Source organism: Microcaecilia unicolor, chromosome 2 (assembly GCF_901765095.1).
Source record: "Microcaecilia unicolor chromosome 2, aMicUni1.1, whole genome shotgun sequence".
Taxonomy (NCBI): domain Eukaryota; kingdom Metazoa; phylum Chordata; class Amphibia; order Gymnophiona; family Siphonopidae; genus Microcaecilia; species Microcaecilia unicolor.
In genome coordinates, this window is record NC_044032.1 from 18,175,806 (window position 1) to 18,194,386 (window position 18,581).

An 18,581-nucleotide genomic window follows, 5' to 3' on the forward strand; every position below is an offset into this window, starting at 1 on the left:
TGAGTACATAGTATTGCCATACTGGTAAAGACCAAAGGTCCATCAAGCCCAGCATCCTGTTTCCAACAGTGGGCAATCCAGGTCACAAATACCTGGCAAGATCCCAAAAAACTACAAAACATTTTATACTGCTTATCCCACTACAATCATTTTATTCTGACTACAATCTGGTTTTCGCCCTCTCCACTCAACCGAAACTGCGCTTACTAAAGTCTCCAATGACCCATTACTGGCTAAATCCAGAGGTCAATATTCCATCCTCATCCTTCTTGATCTTTCCACTGCTTTTGACACTGTCGATTACAGCATACTTCTCGATACCCTGTCCTCACTTGGATTCCAGGGCTCTGTCCTTTCCCGGTTCTCTTCCTACCTCTCCCTCTGCACCTTTAGTGTTCACTCTGGTGGATTCTCTTCTACTTCTACTACTTAACATTACTATCCCTCTGCCTGTCGGCGTACTTCAGGGTTCTGTCCTTGGTCCCCTCCTCTATCTACACTTCTTCCCTTGGTTCATTAATCTCATCCCATGGCTTTTCATACCATCTCTATGCTGATGACTCCCAAATCTACCTTTCTACCCCTGATATCTCACCTTGCATCCAAACCAAAGTTTCAGCGTGCTTGTCTAACATTGCTGTCTGGATGTCTCAACACCACCTGAAATTAAATATGACCAAAACCGAGCTTCTCATTTTTCCCCCCAAACCCACCTCCCCACTCCCCCCGTTTTCTATTTCTGTTGATGGCTCTCTCATTTTCCCTGTCTCCTCAGCTCGAAACCTCGGGGTTATCTGACTCTTCTCTCTCCTTCTCTGCTCATATCCAGCAGATCGCCAAGACCTGTCGTTTCTTTCTTTACAACATCCGTAAAATCTGCCCCTTTCTTTCCGAGCACTCTACCAAAACCCTCATCCACACCCTTGTCACCTCTCGTTTGGACTACTGCAATCTGCTTCTTGCTGGCCTCCCACTTAGTCACCTCTCCCCTCTCCAATCGGTTCAAAACTCTGCTGCCCGTCTCGTCTTCCGCCAGGGTCGCTTTAATCATACTACCCCTCTCCTCAAGTCGCTTCACTGGCTCCCTATCCGTTTTCGCATCCTGTTCAAACTTCTTCTACTAACCTATAAATGTACTCACTCTGCTGCTCCCCAGTATCTCTCCACACTCGTCCTTCCCTACACCCCATTCCCGTGACCTCCGTTCCCTGGATAAATCCTTATCTGTTCCCTTCTCCGCTACTGCCAACTCCAGACTTCGCGCCTTCTGTCTTGCTGCGCCCTATGCCTGGAATACACTTCCTAAGCCCCTACGTCTTGCCCCATCCTTGACCATCTTTAAATCTAGATTGAAAGCCCACCTCTTTAACATTGCTTTTGACTCGTAATCACTTGTATCCACTCGCCTCCACCTACCCTCCTCTCCTCTTTCATAGTAACATAGTAGATGACGGCAGAAAAAGACCTGCACGGTCCATCCAGTCTGCCCAAGATAAATTCATGTGTATACCTTACCTTGATTTGTACCTGTCTTTCTCAGGGCACAGACCGTATAAGTCTGCCCAGCAGTTTTTCCTGCCTCCCCACTACCTGTCCCGCCTTCCATCACCAGCTCTGGCACAGACCGTATAAAAGTCTGTCCTCCCCTATCCTCGCCTCCCAACCACCAACCCCTCTTCCCCCCACCTGCTCTGCCACCCAATTGTAGCTAAGCTTCTGAGGATCCATTCCTTCTGCACAGGATTCCTCTATGCATATCCCACGCATGTTTGAACTCCGTTACTGTTTTCATCTCCACCACCTCCCGCGGGAGGGCATTCCAAGCGTTCACCACCCTCTCTGTGAAAAAATACTTCCTGACATCTTTCCTGAGTCTGCCCCCCTTCAATCTCATTTCATGTCCTCTCGTTCTACCGCCTTCCCATCTCCGGAAAAGATTCGTTTGCGGATTAATACCATTCAAATATTTGAACGTCTGTATCATATCACCCCTGTTCCTCCTTTCCTCCAGGGTGTACATGTTCAGGTCAGCAAGCCTCTCTTCATACGTCTTGGAACGTAAATCCCATACCATCCTCGTAGCTTTTCTTTGCACCGCTTCCATTTTTTTAACATCCTTCGCAAGATACGGCCTCCAAAACTGAACACAATACTCCAGGTGGGGCCTCACCAACGTCTTATACAGGGGCATTAAAACCTCCTTTCTTCTGCTGGTCACTCCTCTCTCTATACAGCCTAGCAATCTTCTAGCTACGGCCACCACCTTGTCGCACTGTTTCGTCGCCTTCAGGTCCTCAGATACTATCACCCCAAGATCCCTCTCCCCGTCCGTGCCTATCAGACTCTCCCCGCCTAACACATACGTCTCCCTTGGATTTCTACTCCCTAAGTGCATCACTTTGCATTTCTTCGCATTGAATTTTAATTGCCAAACGTTAGACCATTCTTCTAGCTTCTTCAGATCTTTTTTCATGTTTTCCACTCCCTCCGGGGTGTCCACTCTGTTGGAAATCTTGGTGTCATCCGCAAAAAGGCAAACTTTACCTTGTAACCCTTCGGCTATGTCACTCACAAATATATTGAACAGAATGGGCCCCAGCACCGATCCCTGAGGCACTCCACTACTCACCTTTCCCTCCTCCGAGCGAACTCCATTCACCACCACCCTCTGGCGTCTGTCCGTCAACCAGTTCCTAATCCAGTTCACCACTTCGGGTTCTAGCTTCAGGCAGTCTAGTTTATTTAAGAGCCTCCTGTGGGGAACCGTGTCAAAAGCCTTGCTGAAATCTAAGTAGATGACGTCCATAGCACGTCCTTGATTTAATTCTCCCGTCACCCAGTCAAAGAATTCAATGAGATTCGTTTGGCACGATTTCCCTTTGGTGAAACCCTGTTGTCTCGGATCTTGCAACTTATTTGCTTCCAGGAAATTCACTATCCTTTCCTTCAGCATCGCTTCCATTACTTTACCAATAACCGAAGTGAGGCTTACCGGCCTGTAGTTTCCAGCCTCTTCCCTATCACCACTTTTGTGAAGAGGGACCACCTCCGCCATTCTCCAGTCCCTCGGAACCTCTCCCCTCCCCAAGGATTTATTAAACAAATCTTTAAGAGGACCCGCCAGAACCTCTCTGAGCTCCCTCAATATCCTGGGGTGGATCCCGTCCGGTCCCATGGCTTTGTCCACCTTTAGCTTTCCAAGTTGTTGATAAACACTCTCTTCCGTGAACGGTGCTCTATCCGCTCCACTCTCAGGTGTACTTTTGCCAGTCCCTAGCGGTCCTTCTCCAGGATTTTCTTCTGTGAAAACAGAGCAAAAGTATCTATTTAGCAAATTGGCTTTTTCTTCATCATTTTCTACATAGCGTTTTGTTGTATCTTTTAGTCTCACAATTCCGTTTTTAGTCGTCTTTCTCCTTTCACTAATATACCTGAAGAAGTTTTTGTCTCCCCTTCTTACATTTCTAGCCATTTGTTCTTCCGCTTGCGTCTTCGCTTCTTTCAGTTTCCTCCGGTATTCCTCCCCGTGTTCCTGTTCTTGAGATTTTCTATATTTCTGGAACGCCAACTCTTTAGCCTTTATTTTCTCAGCCACTTGCTTGGAGAACCATATCTGTTTCCTTTTTCTTTTAGTTACTCTCCTTACATAAAGGTCTGTGGCCCTATTTATTACTTCTTTCAGCCTGGAAGCTGTCCTTCCACTTCTCGTACGTCCTCCCAGCCCATCAGCTCCTTTCTCAGGTATTCGCCCATTTTACTAAAGTCAGCACGCTTGAAATCCAGGACTTTGAGTTTAGAGTGTCCGCCCTGCACTTCAGCCGTCATATCAAACCAAACCGTTTGATGGTCGCTGCTTTTCAGGTGTGCACCCACTCTGACATTTGACACACTATTCCCATTTGTGAGCACCAAATCCAATGTTGCTCCCTCCCTCGTGGGTTCTGTCACCATTTGTCTGAGCAGAGCACTTTGGAAAGCATCCACAATCTGTCTACTTCTTTCAGATTTGGCAGATGGAACCTTCCAATCTACATCTGGCAGATTAAAATCTCCCAACAACAGCACCTCTCTTTTCTTCGCCAACTTATGAATATCAGCGATCAGATCTTTATCTAGTTCCTCCAATTGTGTCGGGGGTCTGTAGACAACGCCCACGTGGAGAGAGGTTCCATCCTCTCTTTTTAAGGTGATCCATATCGCTTCTTCCTTTCCCCAGTTTCCTGTCATTTCAGTCGCTGCGATATCATTTCTCACATACAGAGCTACTCCTCCACCTTTACGCCCCTCTCTGTCCTTCCTAAAAAGATTATAGCCTGGTATGTTTACATCCCATTCATGGAAACCATTGAGCCATGTCTCTGTGACTGCAACTATGTCCAAGCCTGCCTCCAACATCAGGGCTTGAAGGTCATGAATTTTATTGCTTAGACTATGAGCATTTGTGGTCATCGCTTTCCATCTACATTTCCTAGTATGTGTTTTGGTTTTAGTGATTTGGGGGGGGTGTCTTTTCTCTTTGGGTACCTTCTTATCTTTTTGTTCCACCTTCCTTGGTTTTTGTTCCGCCTCAGTTTTATTTTCAGGAACATCGCAATGCTGTAGTGGAGCAAAAGAATTTTGTAGTGGCAACACTTGTGCTGGTGGATGCTTTTGTGTCACATGACGAAGTCTGCCTGAGCCTACTGTGAACCATCTGTTCTTATGTGGTTTTATTCTTTGAGGCAGTGGTGAGAAGTTATGATTCTGCACAGTCCTATAAGTCGCGCCTTGTCTTGCTGCGCCCTATGCCTGGAATACACTTCCTGAGCCCCTACGTCTTGCCCCATCCTTGACCATCTTTAAATCTAGATTGAAAGCCCACCTCTTTAACATTGCTTTTGACTCGTAGTCACTTGTATCCACTCGCCTCCACCTACCCTCCTCTCCTCTTTCCTCTCGCCTCCACCTACCCGCCTCTCCTCTTTCCTCTACACAATTGGTTTGCTTTATTTTTTGTCTATAAATTGTAAGCTCTTTGAGCAGGGACTGTCTTTCTTCTATGTTTGTGCAGCGCTGCATACGCTTTGTAGCGCTATAGAAATGCTAAATAGTAGTAGTAGTAGTAGTAGTTATCCCAGAAATAGTGGATATTCCCCAAGTCCGTTTAATAATGGTCTATGGACTTATTTATGAACATTTATACACCACTTTTTTCCACATGAAGCAGACTCAAAGTGGCTTACAATGTACTGATGATTCAATTACAATTACATTAATCAGGGGAGAAGAAACAGAGGAAGCCATCCAAACCTTTTTTTAAACTCTGCTAAGCTAACCGCCTTTACCATATTCTCTGGCAGCGAATTCCAGAACTTAATTACATGTTGAGTGAAGAAACATTTTCTCAGATTTGTTTTAAATTTACTACATTGTAGCTTCATTGCATGCCCCCTAGTTCTAGTATTTTTGGAAAGCGTGAACAGACGCTTCACATCTACCTGTTCAACTCCACTCATTATTTTATAGACCTCTATCATACCTCCCCTCAGCCGCCTTTTCTCCAAGCTGAAGAGCCCTAGCCGCTTTAGCCTTTCCTCATAGGGAAATCGTCCCGTCCCCTTTATCATTTTCATCGCCCTTCTCTGCACCTTTTCTAATTCCACTATATCTTTTTTGAGATGCGGCGATCAGAATTGCACAATATTCAAGGTGCGATCACACCATGGAGCGATACAAAGTCATAAGATCCTCGTTTTTGTTTTCCATTCTTTTCCTAATACCACCTAACATTCTATTTGTTTGCTTAGCCGCAGCAGCACACTGAGCAGAAGGTTTCAACATATCAACGATGACACCTAGATCCCTTTTTCGGTCCATGACTCCTAACGTGGAACCTTGCATGACGTAACTATAATTCGGGTTCCTCTTCCCACATGCATCACTTTGCACTTCCTCACATTAAATGTCATCTGCCATTTAGACGCCCAGTCTCCCAAGGTCCTCTTGTAATTTTTCACAATCCTCCCACGATTTAACTGTGTCATCAGCAAATTTAAAATTACCTCTACTAGTTACTCCCATCTCTAGATCATTTATAAATATGTTAAAAAGCAGCGGTCCCAGCACAGACCCCTGGGGAACCCCACTAACTACCCTTCTCCACTGAGAATACTGACCATTTAACCCTACTCTCTGTTTTCTATCTTTTAACCAGTTTTTCATCCACAATAGAACACTACCTCCTATCCCATGACTCTCCAATTTCCTCTGGAGTCTTTCATGAGGTACTTTGTCAAACGCCTTCTGAAAATCTAGATGCACAATATCAACCGGCTCCCCTTTATCCACATGTTTGTTCACCCCTTCAAAGAAATATAGTAGATTGGTGAGGCAAGATTTCCCTTCACTACATCCATGTTGATTGTCTCATTAATCCATGCTTTTGAATATGCTCTGTAATTTTGCTCTAGTGCATGCCCAGGCACAATCTCCCCACACTTTTCCTCAATGATCAACACTATTTATGTACCTAAATTTGCATGTTATTAGCGTTGATCATTGGGGAGTTAATTCCCTGCACTGTTCCAGCGCTATTTTTACAATGCTGTTTTAGAACAGCATGGGGAATTGATCATCAGGTCCCCAGGGAACAAGAGGAAAAATTCCCCTGGCTCAACCAGGGACACGAACAGCAGCCCCAAGCCCCAGGAGTAAGGCCTTCAGTACTTAACCTCGATGGATGCCGACAGCAGCCTGCGCCCTGTGCAGCCAAAGCAAAAAAACAGAAGTAGGAATGGCCACTGCAATGAGCCATACAAAATAAGGTAAAAGGAATGGTAGCTAAAAGGAGACAAGACAGCCTTGTCTAGCAGTCTAAACTGCGGTATGCCACAGCTAATGAGAAGTTACTGTATCCAACCCGCAGAAAAAAAAGCTGGGGTTGACCGACAAAGTGAAACAATGCCCAACAGCCAAAGGTGAAAATATGCTCCAGTCAGAGACTGAACTGTGCTCAAGGGACAGAAAAGAAGCTGCGCTCAGGCAGAGTAGGATCCGTGCTCAACGAGAACAAATGGATTTGCACTCAAAAGCACACCAACTTAGCCCCGCACCACGGGCAGTGGAGTTGCACACCTCTGTCAAAGATAGAAATGTACTGAACAAGCAGAGAAGAAGCTGAGAGTGACAGAGGGTGACCAGTGCCCCACAAGAGCTGGATGTTAGAGGTACCTGCAGAACTGAAACTGCGGTAGCGATGGAACTGTGTATAAAATGCAGACAAGGAGCTGCTTTCCACACGCAGCTATGCTCCAGATGCTAGCAAGGAGCTGCGCTCTAGACGCCGACAAGAAGCTATGCTTCCTACACAGACATGAAGATGACAAGCAATAAGTCTTTACTGTGTAACCCAGCAATGTTGTTTGAAGACAGCAGGCCAACCTACACTAACCTACCACACCAGCTGCTGAAGACAGAAATAATGGGTGGCAGTAGTCTGCACCAGCCCTTATACTAGTGGCATCACTTGTTTTACTCAATTCTCTACCTCCAATCTGCTGGAAAGAAGGAGGCACCCAATCATTTAGCTAGTGTGACAGGATGAAAAAAGCAGTATATCTATATATATAAAAGGCACCTCCAACGTTCCAATGAAGCCTCAAGCCAGATGAGGTGCCCGAGATATCCGGTTTGGCCTGCAGTCACTGTAGCTCTGCCCTCGCGTCAAAACGCAATGACGTCGAGGGTGGGGCGGCAAAAGCACAACGCACGAGTTCCAGAGATTCAGCAGCGGGGAGAGCGCTGCGAACTTTCATCACATACTCGTAACCAAGAGAGGGAGGGAGGGAGAGGGGGGTGTGGAACTCAGAAGGGAGGGACGGAGGATGGGGGGGGGGATTACCTTGCTAGCGCCCGTTTCATTTTTTCCCGAAACGGGCATTTCTTACTAGTGTCATATATATTAGCTGCTGTGACAGGATGAAAAAGCAGCATATGTCATATATATTGCATTTATAAATTAGGTACAACTATGAGCTTTTCCTCCCCAAGCACTCTGTTGAAAAACTACTTTCTATGTGTCCATGGGAAATGATTAATGTATCTGGCCCTAAGTAAAAGGATTACTTTCACTAGAAGCATAGCAATATAGTAGATAACAGCAGATAAAGACCTGTACAGTCCATCCCGTCTGTACAACAAGATAAACTCATTGCATGAGCTACTTTATATAAATACCTGACCTTGATTTGCCCTTGCCATTTTCAGGGCACAGATTGTAGAAGTCTGCCCAGCACTAGCTTTGCTTCCCAATTACCAGTGTTGCCAACCAATCTCCGCTAAGCTTCTGTGGATCCATTCCTACTGAAAAGGATTCCTGTTTATCCCAAGCATTTTCATCTCCACCGCCTCCCATGGGAGGGCATTCCAAGTACCCACCACCCTCTCCATGAAAAAAACACTTCCTGACATTTTTCCTGAGTCTGCCCCCCTTCAACCTCAATTCATGTCCTCTAGTTCTACTGCCTTCCTATCTCTGGAAAAGGTTTGTTTGCAGATTAATACCTTTCAAATATATTTGAATGTTGTATCAAATATTTGAATGTATTCTATACAGCCTATCATCCTTCCGGCTGTGGCCACCGTCTTGTCACACTGTCTCATCGCCTTCAGATCCTCAGACACACCCCAAGATCCCTCTTCTCTCTCACCACCTAACACATACTTCTCCCATGGACTTCTACTGCCTAAGAGTACATCACTTTGCACTTCTTTGTATTGAATTTTAATTGTCAAACATTAGACCATTTTTCCAGCATTTGCTGATCCTTTTTCATGATTTCCATTCCCTCCGGGGTGCCCTCTGTTACAAATCTTGGTATCATCCACAAAAAGGCAAACCTTACCTTCTAACCCTTCCGCAATGTTACTCGCAAATATACTGAACAGAATCCCTAGCACCGATCCTTGAGGCAACTACTCACCTTTTCCTCCTCCATTAACCACCACCCGCTGGCAACCAGTTCCTAATCCAGATCACCACTTTTGGTCCTATCTTCAACCTGTCAAGTTTATTCAAGACCCTCCTATGAGGAACCGTGTCAAAGGCTTTGCTGAAATCTAAGTAGATTACATGTATCGCATGGAAAATTTATATTCTTACCAGATAATTTTCTTTCCTTTAATCATACTAGACCAGTCCAGACTAATGGGTTGTGTCCATCTACCAGCGGAAGGAGACAGAGAAAATAATTCCAAGTAAACTGCCCCTTAAGGGATCGTGCAGCCTGGAATGTTCAGTATTTCGAATAGCCAAGCAATGGTGCTCTGAAGTCTAGAAGAAAACACAGTTAATACCAAACAGGCAAACTCTTGGAGCCAATATGCAGAACCTCAGTGTTCCTGCTTGGCCAAAGGCAACTGCAACCTCCCCTCACAGTAAAGTAAGCGGGAGGGAATGGTCCATACCGAGCTTGCCCAAGCACAGAGATCTACCTCTGAATCCAGGGAAAGAACTCCATGATCCCAAGTAACAGGACTCATACAGAGCTGGCCCAACAACAAGTGGCGTAAGATTATGAATAGAGAAGATGAAGTAGGCAGTGCTGTAGGACATCCCACCATATTTAAGCATCATGGAATAGCCATGCATACCTAAAGGAAACAACACTCTTGACAGACTTTAGCCAGGGAGGGCAACTGGACTGGTCTGGTTAAAGGAAAGAAAATTATCAAGTAAAAACAATTTTTCCTTCCTTGTCATCTATACCACACCAGTCCAGACCAATGGGATGTAGCAAAGCAGTTTCTCCAAAGGGGGGGGGGAGAAAAGAAGAATACAGAAGGTTGAAAAACCAACAAAGCTATACACACAGCAAAAACTGATCAGCAGAAAAGGATTCGAATATCCAAACCACCAGGCTACCAAAATGGAACAGAGTTAGACACTAGAAAAGCCGTAGGTCGTGAAACAAACAACCTGAGCAAAAGAAAAACTACGTACCCCTGTCCCAAGAGTAGTAAAAGAAGCAGCAAAGATACTCATTCCAAAGGACCCCCCTTGGAAGGAAGGCAACAATCGTATCCGAGCAACAAGGAAAAGAACTGCTTCTTATAGACCAGGATCCACTTCTCCAAACCCTGGCAGGACAAAGACTAATTCCCAAACCTGCCAGTCTGCCTTGAGTCCAAGATGGTCAGAGGAAGCGACCATAAAAAGTACTAGGAGTATGCAATCCCAAACATTGCGTCACACTTCACAGAAGGAAGCAAGGCCCAGTAACCACCCAGACCGGCGCCTAGTGACAGAATCAAACTCCACAGAACAAGAAGAGACTCGAGTCGAGAGAACCAACTAACTAGAGTGCTAGTCTCTCCAAAAGAGCCATGAAGAAAAGGCAGCAGCATACCAGGGTACACCCGTAGAAAGAGTACTCCTCAACCAGCTCGCTCTGGACTTAGGATGAAAGAACAGAGCCAAGAGAACAAAAGGAGGCAAAAAGAAAAAGGGTAGAGAGCCACACTGTGGAGAAAAGACCCCCCCAAGGTGTCAAGAAGCCACAAAAGCAGCAGAAATGAATTCAAACTCCAGCAATGGAGAAGCTTCTCGCCAGCCACCAAGAGGCTAAGGCAAGAAAAGGTGCCATAGGAATGGTAGCTAACAGGAGACAAGGCAGCCTTGTCTAACAGTCTAAACTGCAGTATGCCACAGCTGCCGAGAAGTTACTATATCTAACCCGCAGAAAAGAGCTGGGGTTGACCGACAAGGTGAAACAGTGCCCAACAGGCAAAGGTGAAAATATGCTCCACAGTCAGAGACTGAACTGTGCTCAAGGGACAGAAACAAAGCTGCGCTCATCAGGCAGAGTAGGATCCGTGCTCAAGAACAAATAGATTTGCACTCAAAGCACACCAACTGAGCCACGCACCACGGGCAGAGGAGTTGCACACCTCTGGCAAAGATAGAAATGCACTGAACAAGCAAAGAAGCTGAGAGTAACAGACAGAAGATGAGCAGTGTCCCACTGAAAGAACTGGATGTTAGAAGTACCTGCAGAACTGAAGCTGCGGTAGCGATGGAGCTGCGTTCCAGACGCCGGCAAGGAGCTATTCTTCCTATGCAGACACGAAGCTGTGCAGCACCTGCAGTCACAGAGCTGTGCTCCACATACTGCCCTGGAACTGCGCCCAATCTGCAGAGAAGAGTTGTGCTAAACACACAGAGATGGAGCTACACTCCACAGGCAGTGGAACTGCACTCTGCACGCAGACAGGAAGCTGCATGCCACACACAGACAAGGAGCTGCTTTCCACAGGCAGACACAGAGCAGTGTTCTACACGCAGACACAGGACTGCGCCCCACACAGAGACCTGCAGAGAAAGAACTATACTCAACATGCAACAATGGAGCCGCGCTCGACATGCAAAACGCATTCGTTGGATTTGGGGCCATAAGGGGGTAATGAGAGCATGAGGGGGGGGGAAGGATCTCTTGACTTTGAGGACTATTAAGAGGGAGTTGTGTGGGTCAGTGGAGCATCAGGAGGGAGAAGCATCCAAAAGTGCAGATTGGGGAGAAGAAAGAACAGAGAGATTGGATGACCTCAACAGATCCCTTTATGCAGGTCCCAGTTGATATTCAGCTGGGACCCGCAAAAGTTCTGACAGCCATGACTGTCCTGTCATACCCGGATATTCAGTGCCGGTGCCCGAACATGGACCGGCATTGCTATAATTCACTAGTTTCAAATTTATAAAGGTTTGATAAACAGCTCTTAATGCAGCTACCAGAGCCATTTACAATCTAGTGTAAATATAAATTATAAGCAGAAAATAACTACAAATTTCATAGGACAGAAGAGGAGAGGTAGGGGGAATTCAGAGCTAGGACGCTGGCCTCACAAGTCAGCAGCTGCCAGGCCAGTACAACAGCCACAAGTGTCAGCAAAATAGGTAAGTTTTAAGCCCCTGCTTAAATGTGCCAAAGGAACTTCCCAGAAGAAGGGACACAGGCAAGGCATTCCGGAGTGAAGACTACTGCAATTCTATCTACATAGGTGTATCATATCCGCACAAACAAAACAATTTCAAACCATTCCTAACACTGCAGCAAGATATCTCTACTGAGCTAATCAGTTTGGCCATGCTACACCTTTATTTCTCCATCGGTTCCCATTCCGTGCATGTTTCAAAATTCTCTGCTCGACTCATAAGGCCTTTCATTCTGGATCTCCATCTTATCTAGCTTCTACCACCATTCCTTGTTATACCCCCTTCCAGATTGTTATAGTCCTTCTATCCTCTAGAGATGCCCATCTAGAATCCACGAGATATACAGCTTTTTATTTTGTAGCCTCAAAATTATGGACCGAGTTTCCTTCACAATTACAGACTGAGTAGTCTTTAAAACAACTTAAAATTTTATTGAAGACACATTATTTTAATATGGCATTTGGTGTGGGAGCTTCAGGGGACCGGGTTGGCCCTCTGCCTACGCGATGTCTTTTCTTCCCCCTAAAGAACTCCTAACTTTATTTGGAATGAATTTTTTTGTCCTATCTAAAATTGGGAGTTCCTTTCTTGGTTTTATGTTTTAGCATGTGAACTGACTACATTATTTCCCACATGAGGCAGGATAGTGAATATGGAACAAACACTAAACAACAATTTAGCTGGCAATGGGCAATGCTTAAAAACCCACTGACCACCACGGGCTGAATACTAACCAGTTAAACTGTAAACCCTCTATGAATAGGGAAATATCCACTATACCTGAATGTAACTTACCTTGCGCTACTACTGAAAACATGTAAGCTAAATCTAAATACATAAAAAGGCACCAAGAAAACTTCATTTTTCTAAAAACAGGAAGCAATAAGTTCAAATAGAATCATAAATATCAGACTGTAAAGTCTGAAAAGTCAACTGAAATGACTTTGCAAAACCTTAACAGTTATGTGGGAAAACAGTTATTAAAGAAATTGCTACTTTCAACCTGGAGATAGTAGCAAGCAAGTAAATTACCAGCACATGCTCTTAAAACAGCCAAACCATCAGCTCCAACTGTGAAAATAGAGATTTAAAAATAATACCAAAATGCAACTGTGAAGAAGGGGCAACCCTCCTCATGTCTTCTCTCAGTACATCCCACAAGATTTCTATATTTACTGCATGCTAGATGTTCACAAAAACCCTTGCGTGCACAAATTAGACAATAAATGTATACAATCAATCCAAAAGCCAGTACCGGAAGGGATACCTGGGGGAATGGAGTCAAATGAAACAGAATAAAAAGTTGTGTCAACGAATATGTAACTCTGAGGCTGATTATCAAAACTACTGTCAGTGGTTTACGCCAGATTTGTACACACATTATTGCACACCGAATGCTCAAATTGTTTCACAGCGGGTATTACGTCACGCTAAAACATTACCACAGTTTGCATTAAAATGCATGTTAATGCGATCATTACACACCTAGTGGCCATGCTAAAAAAAAAAAAAAAAGTTTCTCACATGCACTTAGCATGGAAACTTTTCACCAGGTCCGGGGCAGCATAGATGGGTTGGCTGAGAGAAGCAGACGTTTAGCAGTATCCCTTCTCTCCCTCCAACCCAACCACCCTGCACTAGACTGCTTCCTGAATCAGCCCCAGCCTCCCTCCTCCCTGATCCAACCCCCTGATCCAACCCCCCTTCCCAGGAATTTTTTTTTTTAGTGCTTGAGGGGGGCCAAGGATCCACTAGATCACCAGGGCATTTTTTTTTATGTTCGGGGATGGGGGGTGAGTCAGGTATGTGGACCCAGGGTAGGTGCCAATAAACACCAGGGATATGTTTGGGTGGAGGGAAGAAGTGTCAGGTTGGAGCCAAGGGGCTGATAGCATTCTTGTGGGGTGTTTTTTTTTTTCTTTTGGGGGGGGGGGGGGGAGAAGGGGGTTAGCAACTTTGTCAGTGCCTGAGCCAGGGCTTTTTTTGAGGGGGTACTTGGGGGTACTCAGTACCGGCACCTTTTCCACTTTCTAAAATTGACCCATGGAACCCAAGTTTTAATGTGACTGGTTGCAGGGGGCCTGGCTATGATGGAGTGGGTCTCTCAGTGATCACCCCATTCCTGAAGGGTAGCGTTTGAGTACCGGCACCTTTTTTGCTAGAAAAAACACACTGGACTGAGCCAAGAACCACAACTACACTGAGGTGTGGCCATCAGTAGAAATGTGGGGCAAATGCTCACACCTACATTTGGTGTGGATTCCACCTTATTGTATAATTATGTGTGTAACTGAAAGGAACGCTCCCAACCCACCCATAACCCTCCCATTTCCACACCCCCTTTTTTGATTTGCACCTAAACTTATACAAATAAATTTTAATTCTATTTACCAATTGCTTGTTTAAAAATTAACACTAATTAGCTTCTTATTCAATTATATTGCACACATGTTTAGCACTTTTTATAGAATTCAGGGGTTAGCGCTGAGTAGATTACTGCCAGAATTAACGCAGCATTAATTTGCATGCATATTACTTTGACCAAGCCAGTGCAGTTCTTTTGAGCTAGTTTCATGGTAGTGTGAAGAGACTCTAAGTACTACTAACCTTTGAGCATGGGCCCCTCAGCCTCACCTTACAAAAAGCTTTGTAACCCAACATACTTGACAACAGCAATGAAAAGTGCTTTGCCCCCCCCCCCCCCCCCCCAAAAAAAAAAAGCCCTGCCTACCCTTAACTTCACAGTCTGTTTACGGGGAAATATAATGGTGATGCCATTGCTATATAACGTAAACCACATTGAGCCTGCAAACAGGTGGGAAAATGTGGGATACCTACAAATGCACTCAATCTGCTGCCCTTCATTACCTCTCTACCCTCACGTCCCCTTACGCTCCTACCCGTAACCTCCGCTCACAGGACAAATCCCTCCTCTCAGTACCCTTCTCCACCACCGCCAACTCCAGGCTCCGCCCTTTCTGCCTCGCCTCACCCTATGCTTGGAATAAACTCCCTGAGCCCATACGCCAAGCCCCCTCCCTGCCCATCTTCAAATCCTTGCTCAAAGCCCACCTCTTCAATGTCGCCTTCAGCTCCTAACCACTTTACCTCTATTCTAGACTGCCCCAACTTGACATTTCGTCCTTTAGATTGTAAGCTCCTTCGAGCAGGGACTGTCCTCCTTTGTTAAACTGTACAGCGCTGCGTAACCCTAGTAGCGCTCTAGAAATGTTAAGTAGTAGTACCGCATACAGTTCAAGCTTCTCCTACTGACCTACAAATGCACTCAATCTGTAGCCCCTCACTACCTCTCTACCCTCATCTTCCTTTACGCTCCTCCCCGTAACCTCCGCTCACAGGACAAATCCTTCCTCTCAGTACCCTTCTCCGCCACCGCCAACTCCAGGCTCTGCCCTTTCCGCCTCGCCCTATGCTTGGACTAAACTCCCTGAGCCCATACGGCAAGCCCCCTCCCCACCCATCTTCAAATCCTTGCTCAAAGCCCACCTCTTCAATGTCGCCTTCAGCTCCTAACCACTTTACCTCTATTCTGGAAATCTAGACTGGCCCAACTTGACATTTCGTCCTTTAGATTGTAAGCTCCTTCGAGCAGGGACTGTCCTTCTTTGTTAAACTGTACAGCGCTGCGTAACCCTAGTAGCGCTCTAGAAATGTTAAGTAGTAGTACCGCATACAGTTCAAGCTTCTCCTACTGACCTACAAATGCACTCAATCTGTAGCCCCTCACTACCTCTCTACCCTCATCTTCCTTTACGCTCCTCCCCGTAACCTCCCCTCACAGGACAAATCCCTCCTCTCGGTACCCTTCTCCACCACCGCCAACTCCAGGCTCCGCCCTTTCCGCCTCGCCTCACCCTATGCTTGGAATAAACTCCCTGAGCCCATACGCCAAGCCCCCTCTCTGCCCATCTTTAAGTCCTTACTCAAAGCCCACCTCTTCAATGTCGCTTTCGGCACCTAACCATTGTACCTCTATCCAGGAAATCTAGATTGTCCCCAATTTGATTGCCTGCACTTTTTTGTCCTTTAGATTGTAAGCTCCTTTGAGCAGGGACTGTCCTCTGTGTTAAATTGTACAGCGCCGCGTAACCCTGGTAGCGCTTTATAAATGTTAAGTAGTAGTAGTAGGATACAAATGCAGCAAATAAAAGTCAACTTATTGATGAACTGGAAATAAAAATGTGCCCATCAAGTACAGAAGTTAAGTGTTTTTCATTTCTGGCTAAAGCTGCATCCAGTTTTGGAAGTATGGACCCTACCTAGACTCCTTGGGGAACATGCACACAAAAGAGGAGGAGGAGGAGCTGCTGCTCATTAATGACTTGGGTTCATCTGACTGGCCTGGGGGGCGGGGCCCGATCTCTCTCCAGGGGAAAAGACCTGCTCCTCTTCCTCTCGCTCCCCTGAGGCCGAAGTCACTACTAGAGAAGAGAAGGAAACCGCCAGCAACTCACCTCGGACACACAGCAGAGACATATTGCCAACAGCAACCGTAAATCCCTGGCGGCCACTCGGGGCAAAACAAAGGTAAAAAATAAAAAACAACAATATATATATATTGAATTTCCCAAAGAGAGAAAAGTGTGGCAGGTGAATCTTTCCTTCCTCCCCCCTCGCTTGACAAGAGTTCGGTTTCGCTCCGGCGCTGAAGAAGTTTTACGGCTTCTTCTCGGCTGCTTTTTTCTTTTTCATTTTCATCCTCCTCCTCCTGCTGCTCATGACGAATTGGAGGAGGAAGGGGGGTTGGGGTACCGGAACCTGGAAAGACCCCGCGAAAGCGCCTCTACTGCTGCTGCTGCTCCTCGCGCCGGCAGAAGGCTGGCACGCGACAACAGCTCGAGCGCAACGGCCGGGACGCCGACGACGCCATGACCGAGCGGCTCACCTCTGCCTAGCTCCCATTGGTTGCCGAGACGGAGGAGGGTGTGGCGACGGGCCCCACCTTAGCAGAGAGAGAGAGAGAGAGGACGTCTCGAGGGAAAGCAGGTGGGGAAGCAGGTGAAAAGAAGGTGATTGACAGGAGGGAAAGAGCGGGGCCGTCCAACCGCCGAGGGGGGGGGGGGGGGGCAAGGCGACCAGTGGGTTCCGCCCCCGCTTTTCTGACCTTGGGGCGGGGCCGCGGAGTGTTTTTAGGTGCTCTAGGTGTTCTGCCTCTGGGCGGGCGGAGGAAAACACGCCTAACCCGTTCTGTGAGGCAACGTCAGGTCAAAGCCTATTGTCTTTGAAAAGAAAGCAGCCGGTTTCCAAAACCAAGGCTTTCACAATTCACAGAAGCACTTGCCCTGATGAAGGAAAGCTTGGATCGTCTCAAACAATAACAAATGTGTTGCTAGTTGAGTGCAAAGTTAGCATTTACAATGTGTTGACTTTTGTCGCTAACTCATTTAAATACAACTCTATTTTACATAGATATCTCCCTAGACTTCGTGGAGACAATGTTTATGCTCTTCGCCCCTGCTTTATGTACAAGTAGTGTTTATTTGCAAAACAATATACTTAGGCTTGAAAATACAGTTGACAGGTGTTTATTTAAGGATCCTGTCTTTAACATGCCCCAGGAAATCTGGGTCTTTAAATGTAGCTAAAAAAAAAAAAAAGTGTGTAGTGTGAAATAAAACAAGGCGCAGTGCCCCCGGGTGCACGGAGCTGGCACTAACATGGCGCCGTGCCCCGATGGGCATGTGTGAGGCAACGGGGTGGGAGCTGGGCGGGGGGGAGGAGAATTTTCCCACTGCACAGCAGCACCCCACTGGGTTGGGTGAGGAAGCCGAACGGGTTTATAACCCCCGGGCGGAGCCCAGACGTCCTCTTCTGGCGTCTGGGCATCTGCCTGCACGGCGAATCCTGGCGACTATCGCGCACGAGGAAAGGCGGCCATCGGCCTGCATGGCGATTCCCGGAGGCTATCAAGCGCGAAGAAAGGCAGCCATCGGCCTGCACGCCCAAGCCTGAGGAAGTAAGCTAGGCAGCTGGGAGAGCTGCGCTTACGGTTGAGCTCCCTTGCTGTGTGGTGGGGAGCTCTGTATATGATTGGTCAGTCTTGCTAATGGCGGCGGTCTGTGTTTGGCTAGTAAGCCTGAAGGTTGGTTGGCTTGGGTATGCCCAGTGTAACTGTGTTTGTATTAAAATAAAGCTGCGGCCAAGTTGTGCCATGTTAAAAAATACTGTGAGTCCTGTTATTATTTCAACAGTAGAATCCCAGGCACGCCCGAGGGGTCTCGGCTGCCTATGTTAAGGCATTTCTAGATAGTGAAGGAGAAATAGAGTAGAAGGCAGGAACTATAGATTCTTTATATTGGCTGGATGTTTGGAGAATTCGTCACTGCTATTTGAAGAGAACTGAGTTGTTTTGCAAGATGGAGAAGCTTTTCGTCTTCTAGGGATACAAGAAAAGGTGAGGCTGTATCCAAGGCGACTACAGCTAAATGGATTAAGGAAGCCTTCAGTTTGGTTTATTTGCTGGGGGGGGGGGGGGGGGGCAGGCAGTTGCTTCCTCAGCTGAGAGCAAATTCTACCAGGGCACAAACCTCATCCTGGGCAGAATTCTCTTTGATTCCTGAGCAGCTCATTTGTAGGGTGGTGGTGTGGTTGA

The 18,581-nt window shown here is 46.4% G+C and overlaps 1 protein-coding gene and 1 long non-coding RNA gene across 4 annotated transcripts in view; one reads left to right on the forward strand and one right to left on the reverse strand.

Moving 5' to 3' along the window:
• UNC13B (unc-13 homolog B) overlaps nt 1-16,517 on the reverse strand; it is a 763,085-nt gene extending 746,568 nt beyond the window's left edge. For all 3 annotated transcript variants that reach the window (XM_030192818.1, XM_030192817.1, XM_030192819.1), the window contains exon 1: nt 16,444-16,517. In XM_030192818.1, coding sequence (XP_030048678.1) covers nt 16,444-16,465 — 22 coding nt within the window. In that variant the 5' untranslated portion in view covers nt 16,466-16,517. The remainder of the gene's footprint in view (nt 1-16,443) is intronic.
• Nucleotides 16,434-18,581, forward strand: part of LOC115462803 — a 73,624-nt gene continuing 71,476 nt past the window's right edge. The window contains exon 1 of the long non-coding RNA XR_003940958.1: nt 16,434-16,516. This is a non-coding gene — a long non-coding RNA (uncharacterized LOC115462803). The remainder of the gene's footprint in view (nt 16,517-18,581) is intronic.